At 36.3% G+C, this 15,909-nt stretch overlaps 2 protein-coding genes across 6 annotated transcripts in view; one reads left to right on the top strand and one right to left on the bottom strand.

Moving 5' to 3' along the window:
• The window catches only part of LOC107700118 (rho-related GTP-binding protein RhoQ), a 19,889-nt gene extending 12,356 nt beyond the window's left edge, over positions 1-7,533 (top strand). The window contains exons 3-5 of the mRNA XM_016501654.1: positions 5,399-5,563; positions 6,747-6,842; positions 6,999-7,533. Of these exons, the coding sequence (XP_016357140.1) occupies positions 5,399-5,563; positions 6,747-6,842; positions 6,999-7,154 (417 nt within the window). The 3' untranslated portion in view covers positions 7,155-7,533. The remainder of the gene's footprint in view (positions 1-5,398; positions 5,564-6,746; positions 6,843-6,998) is intronic.
• Positions 7,534-7,736: 203 nt separating this feature from the next.
• LOC107700117 (phosphatidylinositol-glycan biosynthesis class F protein-like) overlaps positions 7,737-15,909 on the bottom strand; it is an 8,627-nt gene continuing 454 nt past the window's right edge. The window contains exons 1-6 of one of the 5 annotated variants that reach the window (XM_016501650.1): positions 15,059-15,259; positions 14,578-14,838; positions 14,398-14,489; positions 14,210-14,326; positions 12,059-12,167; positions 7,737-8,005 (exon numbers count right to left, since the gene is read on the bottom strand). In XM_016501650.1, coding sequence (XP_016357136.1) covers positions 7,892-8,005; positions 12,059-12,167; positions 14,210-14,326; positions 14,398-14,489; positions 14,578-14,805 — 660 coding nt within the window. In that variant the 5' untranslated portion in view covers positions 14,806-14,838; positions 15,059-15,259 and the 3' untranslated portion in view covers positions 7,737-7,891. Of the gene's footprint in view, positions 8,006-9,140; positions 9,554-12,058; positions 12,168-14,209; positions 14,327-14,397; positions 14,490-14,577; positions 14,839-15,058; positions 15,260-15,909 lie in introns of those variants that run through there. The other 4 variants (XM_016501649.1, XM_016501653.1, XM_016501652.1 and 1 more) reach the window with 4 other exon arrangements.

Genomic DNA, 15,909 nt, shown 5'->3' with positions numbered 1-15,909 from the left:
TATATTAGTATAAAATACTATTTATTTTTAACTGAAGGAGTGTGAATTGAGAACAGGAAGTGATGGGAGGAGAGGTATGGGATCTTGAAATTATTTTAAATGAATTCAAACATGTCATCTATGCTAACCTCTGAGCTGCGACTCCAACACACAAATGTATTTTAAACTGATTGTGTGTGTTTGTTGTTTGTGTGTTAGGAAGAATGCAGGAACACATAATTCTGATGTCTGTAGCAAGTAAAGAACAGTGACTAGGCATAGCAGTACAGATAACAAATGTCTGATAGTCCTCCTCCATCCCATATCAGATATTTGCTTTTGTACGAAACAAAAAGGAGGAGAAGGACAGAGGCAGGAGTTGTCTTATACAGTACTATGTGTGGAGCAGAGACTGTGTACAATTGACTGTATTGTCAGTGTGTTCATACTCCAGGAGAAATGTGTGCATTCAGAGGCTGTCTGTTGTCAGTGGTATCAGCTGGAGGCAGAGCTATATGGTAATGACGGCAGCAGGCAGCAGAGAAGGGTGTTTCCAGGTTCATTGCATTAGACTGCTGTCTCGCTTTTTTTCAATCCATTTCCCTCAGCTCTCAAAAGAGCAGGGCGCTCACACACACACAGGTATACAGTACACACACACACACACACGGTTTCCACAGAATTGTCACATATTTCATTATTAACAGGCTCTGGATCGTGATAAGCTGTCGCAGGGCGTTTTCAAGGGAATGAAGCACTAATATAAAAACCTATTTAATCAACTGGTTTTCACAGACCACAATCAAAATGTATTTTAACTTCATTACAAGCCAGTAAAAGCAGCCTGTTTCAGCTCTGTTGACTTTTTATGCTGCAATAGAAACCAATGTTGTGGAAATTACTTATAATTATGGAAAGCTTGCAGCGTGACAAGCTGCAGTTTCAATGAAATTCTACTACAGTCAAACTACCTTTTAATTATAATTTTCAACATAAATATATGTACACATGTACCTTAGATACATTTCTATACATATATAGAAATTATATATATTAAAAATTGCAATACAAGCTTTTGTGTATATTGTCTATATATATATATATATATATATACACCTTGCGTTTGACAAGGTTGCATTTATTTGTAATATTGTAAAACTTATAGTAATATTGCAAAATATTATTACAATTTAAAATGGTAATTTTCTATTTTATTACATTTTAAAATGTAATGTTTTAAAAAGTTATTCCTGTGATGGCAAAGCTGATTTTTCAGCAGCCATTATTCTAGTCTTCATGATCGTTGAAGCAATTATTAATACATTTAGGTGTATTATTTTTTCATATAATAATTATGTATATTAATATATAAAATGTGGTTAGGGTTATAAAATACATTTATTGTATTTTTATTGTGTGCTCTTTGATCCAATGTCATCTTCAACCAGATTGTGCCTTTTTCACAAAAAGATTGTAATTCTGATAGGTGCTGCTAGTGGCTTGAAAATTACACATTTCACCTTTAAGTTAGTAGCATCACTACATTTCATTAGCGACTCCCCAACACGGACATAAACTTGTTGATTGTGTGTTCTCTGGAGGTAGCAGGAGATATGCAGGAGACGTGGGTGGATGATGTGTTGGCTTATTCTACATTCAGTTTTGGCAAAGGACAGCTGTAAATAATACCATCCCTCCCACCCTACCCCCTGTAGAATGTTTGAACAGACCAGAGGATGGGCAGCGAGTGTATTTATAACGCAGCCACCCCACAGGCCCAACACACACTCACACAACACTCTCACTTACACCAGATGCACCTGCTCAACTTTGTTTTGTCAGGTTATGTTGCAACAAATCTTGATTTGTCATGTGGCAGGGACAGGACTGTCTCCCGCCAGCAGAAGCAAACCTTTTTTGGGCTGTAATTCTTAAGGTTATATATCACAGGTTCATATCTGAGCCACAGAACGCCACATTTGACCTTGAAACATTGGCAGTTGCAAGTAAAATCAAATCTTCTTGATGGATGAGCGACTGTCTGGCTGTTTTGTGTGTACTGAGTGTGTGTGTACTTAACGTTGCTCAAAGCGAGCATTCCTAAACTGTCCTATGACCCACCCTAAAGGCCCTGATATACTTCAAGCTAATTTGAAGAACAAACTGGTGTGGCATCTTTTCAAACAAAATTAGGCCAAAACAAAATTTGTTTGGAGTTTGTTTCAGAAATTCAAAATGGCTTGTCAAAGTAAACTCTCCAGAAAAGTTCTCTCCAGCTGTTAACACCTTCGAACTTCCATTGCTCCATAGTGATGACGTAATAGGTTGGTGTGCTCGTTGACTCCGCCTTCTTTGACATGGAAATCTTCTCCAGTTTATTTCTTCTGTTCAATCTGTCAAGGTCAGTCATGAGTAGAAACATGAACACACTGGAGAGCTGCTTTATAGGTAAGGGATAATCCAAGGTTAGCTGTGCATTACACAAATTAAACAACTCCTCCACGGAGTGCATTAAATTTGTTTAATGCACAGCTAGCCCTGGATTATCCTGCTTATACCATGATCATTTGCCAGCATTGACAACTTAAAGCTGTTAATGTTGTCAGCAGTGCAATATTTGACTGGAAGGGTCAAAATGACGATTATTTTCGTCAGTTACAGATCGTTAATGCTAGCATTCTGGCCACTTTAAATCAGACACAAAGATGAAGTAGTGCGGTAAGATCACATTTATTGGAATAAATGAATTATAGCATTTATTTGAATTATCGAGGGGGGGGGTCAAAGTTGTGTGTCTGAATTACCGGTGTCTGTGCATCTCTCTCTACATACAATGAAGCTGTGAGTTTAGTTACTTCAAAAACAGCGTTTTTACCTCCTCGTTGCTGAGAAATATAATGTAGCAATTCAGTATCAAAGCTATTTAATTCATAAAAATCACAGGACAGTGTTGATAAGTTACTGTGCTCCTGAATGTTTCTGTGTGTGCGCAGTGCGATCTCCAATCTCTGTGAGCGAGTGATGTGTGTGCGTCAGTGAAAGCAGTGCATTAATGTAGAACAGTGATTAAACTGCCTTGGAACTCCCTGTGCCCTAAACTGTTTTAATGCACACCTTCCAGCCAGTCAGAATCGAGTATTCAGACAGACCATGGTATAATAGAAATTAAGGTTGTAATTCTAATCCAAAGTGACACTGACACAATGTTTAAAGTGCCCCTATTATGCCATTTTTAAGGTTCCTAATATTGTTTTGGGAGTCTCCTACAATAGGGTTACATGCATGCAAGGTCAAAAAATGCTTTTGTGTTCTCAAAATATTATATTAATATTTAAAATATTATATTGATATATTAATATCACCTACTTTTTTATTTTCCAACCATTCTCAAATGATTTATTCGAAGCAGTTCTAAGATTCAGTATCTCTAAGCCCCTCCTTTCCGTGAGCCTACTCTGCTCTAATTGGTCAGATGGCCCAGTCTGTTGTGATTGGTTTACTGCGTACAGCATGTATCAGAAACGATTTTGAACGCTCAATAGAAAATATAAACATCCATTATTTATACTTACAGGTTGTGATTTAGTGGAGCAGCTGGTCCAAATAAACTGGGTACGGAGCCATCTTTCAAGAGCAAGCGTTTTGTGAATCCCTCGTTGAACTTCCCGAGATTAGAGAAGCAGTTGTTAGTAAAATGATGGGAATACAAAAAAGATTGGGGTTGTACTGATGTATATTGGAAAAAATTATTTTAACCACTGATTCTTTGCAGCCTCATCTTTCGGAAGTGAAAATAAAACTAATTTACTTTCACAGCGTAGGAAACAGCATCTTCTCGATGTGATGTTAACCACACGAACAAGCTACAGTGTTTGGGGGCAGATCAAGTTGTTCACAGCCGGCCAACATTAGAACAAAGGCGGGAATTATGCAAATATCTTACGCTTCACGGAAGTGGGATTTAAATTACTGATGACTCGTTTGGCTGTTCAGAATCGATTCTTTTTTTTGGGAGACAACTTTATTTATCGTGCACTTTCGGCTTTACAACTTTGCAGATCGTTTACATTCACATTGCAACTACATTACACACTGCATGAAAGGCAATATTCAAAATAGCATAAATAGGGTCACTTTAATACCGTAAAGCTGCTTGTTTTAAAGCAGTCAGTTGTATAAAGTGCTACACAAATAACCATGATGTTCACTAACAGTATACTACTGCTCAGATATTTCTTACAACTTTGCTGTAAGTTTATTGAAGTCTTAAAGGTGAGGTCACATTTAACACAGTTTCACGAGCAAAATCAAGTCATTCCAATAGGAATCCTTGCATTTTGGGGTTTTGCATGAGGGCAAAACAGTTCTCCACACAGATTTCCACTCGTGTTTAAGTTGGTCACTCAAATTCACCATATTGACCAAGAGAAAGCTGCTTGGTTTGAAAGTGACTTCTTTGTGGGCTGTGCTACATCTTTGTGCTGATGACAATAGACAATGGACGTTTTTTTTTTTTTTGGATGTTTTAATCTGACCGCACCTCAAGGCTTTAGAAATCCTGAAGAGCTCCAAGTTATGGAAACTGGCAGAAGTACTTTTTCACTCACAGTCTTCAGTCAGCAGTTGTTAGTAACGTCCCTTGCGGTTCAGATGCAAAGATGCTCCAAGATGAGAGACGTCATGGTAAATTAAACTCTGAAGCTTAGAAACTCTGGCTCCACATTTCTGAGGTTTAATTTCTGGAAGCCCAGGATGATTCCCTGTCACAAATGAAATGTTTATGCTGCAATGCATGGCCAGAGGCACATGCTGTTATAGTTTAGACACACTCTCATTAGAAAGAATAACCATGGATGATTGCATACCAACACACACACTGCCTGTGGAGACACACAGACACGCACGTTGGGAAAAAAACAAGTTCCCAAAAATATCAGTCACATGTCCCCTGTAAATCCTGGCTTATCTGTTGTAGCGTCTGGGATTTCTGGTTTCCAGAGGACATGTCTCTGCCTCCGTGCTGCTTTCGAGTACGAATGGGGAGATGGAGGAAACGCTATTGAATAAAATATGTATTTATGGGTCACGTGCCATAATCTAAATCATATTAATCTCTGCTCAATCATTGGGGTCAGCGTAATTTCTGGTTGCTGCTCAAGTGATTGTTGATAATGTTCCATTACAGAGCATTTGTGGACAGTGATTCAATACAGTAGTGGATGCTATTAGTTACGATTTGTAGAGAAGGAAATTACACTTTCTATTTGAAGCAGACTCATATTAGGGTAGTTTACTAAAGTAAATGCTTCTGATAACAACTTTTGAGTGCATTCCTGATGCGTTTTTGACCATTGTTGACCTGATGAGCAGTAAAAAAGGCTCAGTACTTGTTTTTACCCAGTGTCCTCTGCTCTGACAGGAGGACTATGATCGCCTGCGACCCCTGTCCTACCCCATGACAGATGTCTTTCTCATTTGCTTCTCTGTGGTGAATCCAGCCAGCTTCCAGAATGTGAGAGAGGAGTGGGTCCCTGAGCTGCAGGAGTATGCACCCAACGTCCCTTACTTGCTCATTGGTACTCAGGTACGCACACCTGCTGCTACATATGGCAATAATATTCTATATACTGTACACTTTTTGTAACTGAATGTGAAACAGTGCAGAAAATTGCAACAGAAACATTCCAGATACCAGTTCTAATGCCATGGCGAAAGTTTGAGCAAAACATGCCAACTGTTCTGTCTTTGGCCGCACAGACTAGCACAGAACACTATTTACATTCCCAGCCTCAGAGGAGACGAGAGCAGTGGATTTATTGACTTATTTAGGCTACTGTATATTGCACACAGATCTAAAATAAACAAGCGATTTATTTCCCAGCTGTTTACCTTCACAGACATAACCGACTGTTTTTGTAACTCGTGTGTTTTTAACGTAAACTTGTGTGTGAATGAGAACTTAGTTTAGTACTCACATGCTGTGACATCAGCTTTCTGTCCTTGTGCTTCGGATGTGTGTGCTCAGAAAACCTGATATCTTAAGTTTAAACTCATATGGTTTAAAACGCATGATTTCAGTGCGATAAACATGATAATCAGAACCAAAACAGATGTTTTTAGCAGATACGAGCTGTAAAGGCGCAGCTCTATTCTGGAAAAGGGGGCGGGGAGCAGCAGCTCATTTGCATTTAAAGACACAGGCCCGAAAAACAGCTTGTTTCTGCTTCCACTCAAAATAGGAATTTTCAAAATGATATAATAAATGATCTGTGGAGTATTTTGAGCTGAAACTTCAGACACATTCTGTGGACACCAGAGACTTATATTACATATTGTAAAAAGGGGCATAATATGTCACCTTTAAAGGAAACCTTTTCAATTTGTGCTCCACACGCCTAATTGGATGATGTGAAGGAAGTACTGCTCTGTGTAGTGGTTTGGTAATACCTCAGTGGATGTATGGAGAGCAGCTGGCAAAAACTCAAACTTAGATGAAGTGGAATTTTAATTGGAAACGGAAGATGGAGACCCTCCTAGCAACTGCAGTGGTACTTTTTAGGTGAAAGGGGAGTCTGCAGACGCATGCCACCTTCGGGTCTTTGGTTGAATTTCCTCTTGCCTTCTGCTCTAAAAACAAACCTCATCGTATGGAATCTCATCCGTCATCCTCAATAGAAATGCAGAGAGCACATGTGCTCATACAGTTAACCCCTCACGTTGAGCTTGCTTAACTGTGAATTTGTCTCCGTTTCCATTTTTGGCTGTAGATTGACCTGCGGGACGACCCCAAGACTATTGCCAAGCTGAACGATGTGAAGGAAAAGCCCATTGTGACAGAACAGGGCCAAAAGCTAGCCAAGGAGGTGAGGAAAATGGATACTTCCTTTTTCTCAAGTACAAAATAAAACTGAAACTTTGTTCTGCGAAAAAACTCAGACATGGGTCAAAAGGAAAGCGAAAAGATTGTCATGACTTACTGGTTTGACCTAAAAAGTTGTCTCATTTCTGTGACTTTCCAGATTGGTGCCTGCTGTTATGTTGAATGCTCAGCACTGACACAGAAAGGCCTGAAGACTGTGTTCGATGAGGCCATTATAGCCATTCTGGCTCCTAAGAAAGGTGCGCTCAAGCGAAGACTGGGCCCACGCTGCATCAACTGCTGCCTCATCACATGATACACCAGCTCAGGGGCACCAGTGAAAGAAAGCAAGAACTGACAACCAACCAGATTTCAATCTGACTTCTGAACTAAAACATGGTGAACCAATGGGCCCAGTCACCTACGACTGAAATATGAAAAGTCCAAGTTATGGGCGAATGACAAGAAGAACTGACAAAAAGACACATTGTTCAGGAAGAAATGACAAAGGAACACTAAACATTGAGATGGAATACAAAGAAAACGGACAAAATGATTTATTGAACATGCAAGCACACAGAACAGATGTCTGAGACACCCTTTCTAATGACTAAGAACAATCAAACCGTATTTCTGTGTCTGGCTCATCAAGCATGAGTTCGTTTGAGAGACGAAACCCAGGCAAGCCTAAACAGCACAACCAAACCCATGGGTCATTTACAGAAGTAGGACTTTTTTAACTTCAAAAAGTGAAACTCAGCATCTCAGTTTGGGTTGCAAAACAGTTGCTTTTTACAAAATGTCACAAGTTAGAAAAAGAGAGGAATGATCAAATAAATACTGCCATTAAGAGCATACGACAAATTAAATCTCTATTCTACAAAACAACAAAAACAGAAACAACAGATTTTTTTATTGTTGTAAATGTGACCTCAGAGTCAAGCATCATTTCTTGGATTTGGAGCAGGTGCTGGGACAGACAGTCGTCTTTTGACCACAGCCTGGATCTCTTTCTCTCTCAGTTCCTGGTGGCCTGTGATTGTGTCCTTTTCCTCACTTGAGCTTGTAGGTGAGCTGTTTGCGATGCCAGTGGATCCAGACAGGAGCAGCGAGGAGGCCAGTCAGAAACCCAGTAGTTGCCCCAAGGGTACAGGAAATGGGCCAAATCTGGACAGAGGAGCCACAAAATGAAGATCAAAACTGTCATTTTGCAGGAGCACAAGTGACTGACTGCAAATTCTACAGAATCACTGTGGTGTTTTACCAACCAAATTTTGTATTCGAGACTGCTTTCTTCCTCTTTCTTTTTTTAACGTTGAGTTGAGTGTTATGTATTGGTGGCCTTGCCTCTCAGGTGCGTGCCGACTGCTTTGCATTGTGAATTTTTGCTTCATATGATCAAGGTGATTTCAAATGTTATTTGATTTTTTTTTTCTTTTTTCTAAATTAATTTCTTGCAGTCCATGCAAATATGTGGAGTGGTCTGAGTGGTCTTAAAAGCTTCCAGCACATTGTGAGCAACAAAAAAAGCCTTTATAAATAGTAGATATATGGAATGCAAATTTAAAAATCAAAAGGCACAATGGTTTTATGAGAGAACATAATTAAATATGAAATTGCTGTTGATGCTCAATGCGCAGTGGATAAACAAAATGTAAATTTAATGACTTGCCTCAAAATATTTACGGACTATAAAACAGGTTTTTCTAATATTTTGTCTTTTTTTTTTTTTTTAGTCTTGTTGCTTCCTCGTATAGATTTGAATGCCTTATTTCACTCTTGCACATAAAACATTTTAAAATATGCAATTATTTTTCTGTTATATTAACTTGAAGAAAAATAATTATACTAAGTGACACAAAAATGATAAGCTACCGTTCAAAAGTTTGGGGTCTGTAAGAATGTTTTGAAAGAAATCTCTTTTGCTCAAAGTCTGCATTTTTATATGATCAAAAATACGGTAAAAACACTAGTATTATGTAATATTATTGCAATAATTCTCATTTAAATTTTTAAATGTACTTCATTCCTGTGATGCAAAGCTGAATTTTCAGCAGTCATTACTACAGTCTTCAGTGTCTTCAGAAATCATTCTAATATTCTGATTTAGTGCAACATTTTTTTATTAGTAATGTTGAAAACAGCTGAGCTGCCTTTTTTTTTTTTGGGGAAAATAAATGTTTTTTTTTGTGAACTGTACAGAAAGTTCAAAATAACAGCATTTATTTGAAATATAATGTAGTTGTCAGATTTGATGCAATTCATCCTTTCTGAATAAAATAATAATTTCTTAAAAAAATGACTGACCCCAAACTTTTGAATGATGTGTGTGTATATATAGTAACAAAATATTTAATAAGCGCTATCCATCCTCTTGTCTTCTTTTATACAGAAAATGAGATTTCCTCCCTTCATACTTGATCTCTAAATGACTGAAGATTTGTGTCTTGGAATGAAAAAAAAAATGTCAGCAAAATTGATTATTCAGTTATCTCAAGACCATAAAATGGCCTGCAATATTACAAGAGTGTCATGGCAATGAGAAGGAGTGTGAGTCACACCACTCTTCATTTCTCTAAAGAAAAGCATCTGGATTGAACCACCCCAGAGTTTCCCATCAGTTCACACTCCCATCATCATGTGTTGAGGAATCACTGTACGGCAGCCTCACTCCCACAATGAGTCCGTCTCATCTCTCTGCTCTCGTCTAGACATCTGTGTGTAGAGAGCGTGTCAGAAAGCACACATGGGAGACTTCAGTGTGACATTTTGAGGGCAAAACGAGGGCAAACACTGGCCTCTGATCAATGTCTCTGTACAACACATGAATAATTGAAGTACCAGTGCAGTCCTTCCATGCTTTGAGAACATTACATTTTTCATGAAGATTGGTTCATTCCCAACAAAATCTGTCTATGGCTATCCTGCACGATTTACTGGTTGAGAGGATGTGTATATTGTCTAAAAGGGTTCTCAGTAGTGTTAACTACACATAATTTGTTTTTTTATTTGAAAATGAACCCTAGTTTTTTAATGTTTTGGAAAGAAGTCTCTTATTCTCATCAGTTTTATATTTTAATATATTTTAAAATATATTTTTTCCTGTGAAGGCAAAGCTGAATTTCCTCCAGCTATTATTCCAAGCTCCAGTGTCACATGATCCTTGGAGTTATTCTAATATGCTTAGATTTGGTGCTCGGATATTATCAGTTATTATTGGTGCTCAATTATTAATAATGTTTTTTATTATTATCAATGTTGAAAACAATTTTTGCTGCTTAATTTTTTTGTGGAAACCAAGATTGTTTTCAGGATTCTGATGAACAAAACGTTCAATGAACAGCATTAATTTGAAATGGAAATCTTTTGTAAAATTAAAAATGTCTTTACCGTTTACTTTTGATCAATTTAATGCGTTCTAGCTGAATAAAAGTATAAATTTTTTGGTGGTATATCACGATTTTCACAAAAATATTAAGCAGCAAAATATGTTTATAACATTGATACTAATAATAAATGTTTCTTGAGCATCAAATCAGCATATAAAATAGTTCTGAAGGATCATGTGACACTGAAGACTGGAGTAATGGCTGCTGAAAATTCAGCTTTGCCATCACAGAAATAAATTATATTTCAAAATATATTACAATAGAATATATTTCACAACATTACTGTTTTTACTGTATTTTTTATCAAATAAATGCAGCCTTAGTGAGAATAAGAGAACTTTTCCAAAAACATTTTAAAAAGCTTAAATCTTGTGATATGAAAGAAGTAAAAAGATGTTATTTTAGTTGTTTTACCCATACAATGACAATCAGGGGGGTCCAAAGCAACATTGGACCACATTGGCTTTTATTTTATGGACATCAAAATATCTCATTTTGTTTTCTGCAGGAGAAAAATTAGGTTTTTCAATGACAATGAGTGAATTAATTTTATTTTTGTTAAACTATCCCTTTAAGAAGCTATAAATAAATATATAGAAAATGTTATAAACTGAAAGCATGAACAAAAAACTAAAAGTGTAACAAAACCAAAATATTTACACTGCTGTTCAAAAGTTTGGGCTCAGTAAGATTTGTAATGTTTTTTTTAAAGAAATCTAATTTGTTCATCATGGCTGCATTTATTTGACCAAAAAAATAAAAAATAGTAATATTGTAAAATATTATTACCATTTAATATACTTTAAAATTAGTGCTGTCAAACGATTAATCGCATCCAAATTAAAAGTTTTTGTTTACATAATATATGTGTGTGTACTGTGTATATTTATTATGTATATGTAAATACAAGCACATGCATGTATATATTTCAGAAAAATATGCTATGTTTATATTAAATATATTTATATATAATATAAAATAGAATAATATAAATATATAAATGTATATACATGTTTTCAAAATATATACTGTATGTGTGTGTATTTAAATATAAATAATAAATAAACACAGTAGTACACGCTACACACATATTATGTAAACAAAAACTTATTTTGGATGTGATTAATCGTTTGACAGCACTATTATTTCTGTGATGCAAAGCTTAATTTTCATCAGCCATTACTCCAGTCTTCAGTGTCACATGATCCTTCAGAAATCATTCCAATATGCTGATTTATTATCAATGTTGGAAACAGTTGTGCTGCTTAATATTTTTTTGGAACCTGTGATACTTTTTTTCAGGATTATTTGATGAATAAAGTTAAAAAGAACTATCAATTGAACACATCCTTGCTGAATAAAAGCATTCATTTCAACAAAAAAATTATTACTGACCCCAAATTTTTGAACAGTAGTGTATACAGAGCAAAAACATTTCTCTGGCATCTTCCTCCTTTCTGAGGTTTGCTGCAGCATGCGAGCAAGAGCTTTGAAACAAGGAACCCTCTTCTGAAAATCTGCTGCCACAGCAGAAATCTTCTCTCTACACTGAGCAAATGTATGTAACTTAACAATGCTCTCATTAAGCAACAAAGTTTTGAGGGGCTTTTGGTTTATCAAACAGATATGATGGAGAGTTTTCAGGAAATCATAGGGGGGGGGGGAAGACAGAAGAAATGCACTGGGATGTGACTCAAACCTGCATAACCCAGTTGAGCGCCACTTCTCAATAACCCAGAAGCATCTGCATTAATTGACATTCCTTTTCAAATGACTGGAATTTCTGAGACCAGTTGGCATTGCAATACTGCATTAGTCTCATCACACTAACCTGCCAGGGTCTGTCCCAGTCGAGAGGAATAGGGAGAGCTCCCAGCCAGGCCCCAATCACACTACAGCCAGTGGTAATCTGAAGAGAGGTGTCCCACACTGACATCGCCCTGGAAATGGCACATGCTTAACATCATAATATTGCTAATAACAAACGAACCTGAATAAAATACAGACATCACTCAAGGAACCATACCAAAAGAAGCAGTTTTCATATAAACATACACTACTGTTCAAAAGTTTGAGGTCAGTAAGATTTTTTTTTAAGAATATACTTTTATTCAGCGAGGATGCATTAAATTTACCAAAAGTGACAGTAAAGAATTTATTATTACAAATAAATAAATAAATGCTATTCTTTTAAATTTTCTATTCATCAAAGTATCTTGAAAAAAGTATCATGGTTTCCACAAAAATATTAAGCGGCACAACTGTTTTTAACACCGATAATAATAAGAAATGTTTCGGAGCACCAAATCAGCATGTTAGAATAATTTCTGAAGGATCATGTGACACTGAAGACTGGAGTAATCATGCTGAAAATTCAGCTTTTCCATTACAGAAATAAATTACATTTTAAAATATATTCAAATAGAAAACAGTTATTTTAAATTGTAATAATATTTATAATATAATATTTGTATTTTTGATCAAATAAATGCAGCTTTGAGGAGCATAAAATAATTCTTTCAAAAACATGAAAATCTTACCAATCCCAAACGTTTGAACAGTAGAGTATATATAAACATACATACATACATATATATATATATATATACACACACACACACACACACACACACACACATATACATATATACAGTATATATAATTATTATTATTATAAAAAAATGCTGTATGTAGGTTATTAAATATGAGGATGTATACAGTGCAATGATGTAAGATACAAGAGGACTATGAATGTTCGATGAAAACAGACCATGCACAACTGCGTATTTACATCAGAGAGACAAATTTACTGCAGTGCTTAAAGGGTTATTCACCCAAAAATGAAAACTAGCTTGTGTTTTACTTACCCTCAAGGCATCCTAGGTGTATATGACTTTCTTCTTTGTTCTTTCAGATTAAGCCAGTCGGAGTTATATTAAAAATTGTCCTGGCTATTCCAAGCTCTATCATTGCAGTCAGCGGGTGTTGCAGTTGAACAGTCCACAAGTCGTCAAATAAAGCTCGCGCATTCATAATAAAATGTGCCGCAGATGGCTCCGGGGGATGAATAAAGGCCCCCTGTAGCGAATCCATGTGTTTCCATGTGAATCCATGTGTGTTCAAACATAATAAACACTTTTCTCTCACTTCTGCTGACTGTCATACACTGAAGCAGTTCCGGCGGATGACGCAGCACGTATGAGCAGCGCGCGCGCCTCTGAGGTATGCTAGTCTCGCGAGTTTGTTTATAGGAGCAAAGGAAGCAAAGTTTCCTTACTTTAGCAAAGGAAAGCCAGCCTCCTCTTGGTTTATATCGAAATCCTCCAAACTAGAGCTTGGAATAGCCAGGACAATTTTTAATATAACTCAGACTGGGTTCGTCTGAAAGAAGAAAGTCATATACACCTAGGATGCTTCGAGGGTAAGTAAAACACAGTCTAATTTTCATTTGTGGGTGACCTAACCCTTTAAGCAGAGATACTGCAGCTCTATAAACACACAGTAGCTCTGGCTATCATACCTCTGGAACATCACTAAATTATAGTCCAGACATTCTGTGGTCTTGTTTCAAAACACTTCAGTTAGCCTGAAACATTTAAATGCTGATATATATACAATCAGTAAACAAGACGCAGCTCATGCCCCACCCTACGGTGAAGAAAAAAAACAAGATTTGATCTGAGAGAGCATTAAGCCACACTTAAATCTAGTTACTCACATCTGAGCATTGCAACTGCCATTTTAAATGGATTTTGCTTCATTTATTCTAGATATAAGGTGTTCGTCATACAATCCACTGTCTGTGAAACTCTATGAGAACTGTTGCACCCATTCGTCAAAGTTGGACAAGGTCTCCATCTAGTGGATCCCAGCCACTGAGGACTGTATCTGAAACAATCACACACAAACTGCTCACCAAAGCTATTCCAAGGAGCAAGCAATAATTCCAGTGCTTCATGTAGAGAGTTTATCCTGCACTTACCCATCTCTGCTGAAAACCCGGATCCACGCCTGTACATTAGGACCCAGGATACAGAGACATCTCAATGTTGTGAGTGTGGACAGCAGCACAGCCAGAGAAAATGTTTCCAGAGCAGACCTACAATGTGATGCATGACTTATACACTGGTATTTTACATTCAACAAACAAATAAGCAACCGTGTACTTACTCGAGCAAAGGTGCACCGTATAGTACCACCACAGCATGAAAAAAGAGGCATGACAGTAAAAAGTACAGACAGGATCTGAACAATCTGTTGAGCTGTCAGAGAAATAAAGGAAACTCAACAAATTATGAAAGTCATCAATTATGTTTCCGTATAATTGCAGAACATTTTGCCCATCTCTATCTTGTAGCTCAGTGTGTTCTTCTTTGTTGGTGGGCTGATGCCAAGAAGCCAAAAGACTGCAATGTTGACCACAGCAACAGATCCAGCCACACAATGCAGCCAAACCATGTGGGTCCCATAAACAGAGAAGTTTTCCACAAACACAGCAGGCATCACAGTTGCCATGAAGATGGAGGAAGCAACAATGGCATGAGCCGATGCCATGCCCCTGATCTCATCATCCCACATTATGGAGGTTAAATGGTGCTACCTGATAAAGAACTATGAGATTAAATCAATGGGATGAATGAACGATTGCAAAAAAAAAAAAAAAAAGTCGTGTGCGTTACTTTCGAATTATTTCATATAAGGTCAAATAACATAAACACCGAAACGAACCCAACGTAATAATGAGACTGGCGATCTCCAGTTGTGAAAATAAAGGCAAAGGACACTATATTGCACACAGCTAAAATAAAAGATTAATTTAACGATTACTTACCAATGGAGTGGTGTGACTAGTTTAGGTTTATATCCACAAATAATTCCTAAATGAATGCTTTACCAGATTCATCGAGCACCTAAATAAATACGTACAAATTACAATCGTACCATTTCTAGACCGAATACCATAAGACTACAAATAAATATAAAAGTCGAACAGTTTATTTACAAAACATGACTGTCGTGTACTTCCGGTAGAATTAAGTCACCAACAATCACTCTCATCTATACAAAACCTAATAAAAGATTCTAATAATAAAAAAAGTCAATCTCATTATTATTATTATTATTATTATTATTATTATTATTATTATTATTATTATTATTATTATTATTATTATTATTATTATTATTATTATTATTATTATTATTATTATTATTATTATTATTATTATTATTATTATTATTATTATTATTATTATTATTATTATTATTATTATTATTATTATTATTATTATTATTATTATTATTATTATTATTATTATTATTATTATTATTCACTGTTACTGCACACTATTTTTTGTTTCTCGCTAAATACAACTACATTGAGTGGTATTTGTTAGGACCTTTATTTTGACAACGTATCATAATGCGTCACTACACTATGCAGTGTTTCTAGCTGAGTTGTGCCTCAGGACAGACAAGTATTATGAGAGAAATTCTTAGTTATCTGAAGATAACAGGATTATAAAGTAGAATTTAAATTTCATATTAATACTACCGGCTTTTTTTAATTTATTTAAAGTTTTTTTTTCTTTCTCCCTCTTTCATGTTAATGCTTCACACTCCAGTCCAGTTGGTGGCGGTAATACACCATAAGTTGGCTTGTCAACCGCCATTAAATTGAAC

Source organism: Sinocyclocheilus anshuiensis, unplaced genomic scaffold, assembly GCF_001515605.1.
Source record: "Sinocyclocheilus anshuiensis isolate Anshui unplaced genomic scaffold, SAMN03320099.WGS_v1.1 scaffold1135, whole genome shotgun sequence".
Taxonomy (NCBI): domain Eukaryota; kingdom Metazoa; phylum Chordata; class Actinopteri; order Cypriniformes; family Cyprinidae; genus Sinocyclocheilus; species Sinocyclocheilus anshuiensis.
The sequence above is the reverse complement of the archived record's forward strand: the minus strand, read 5'-3'. Positions and strand labels throughout refer to the sequence as shown.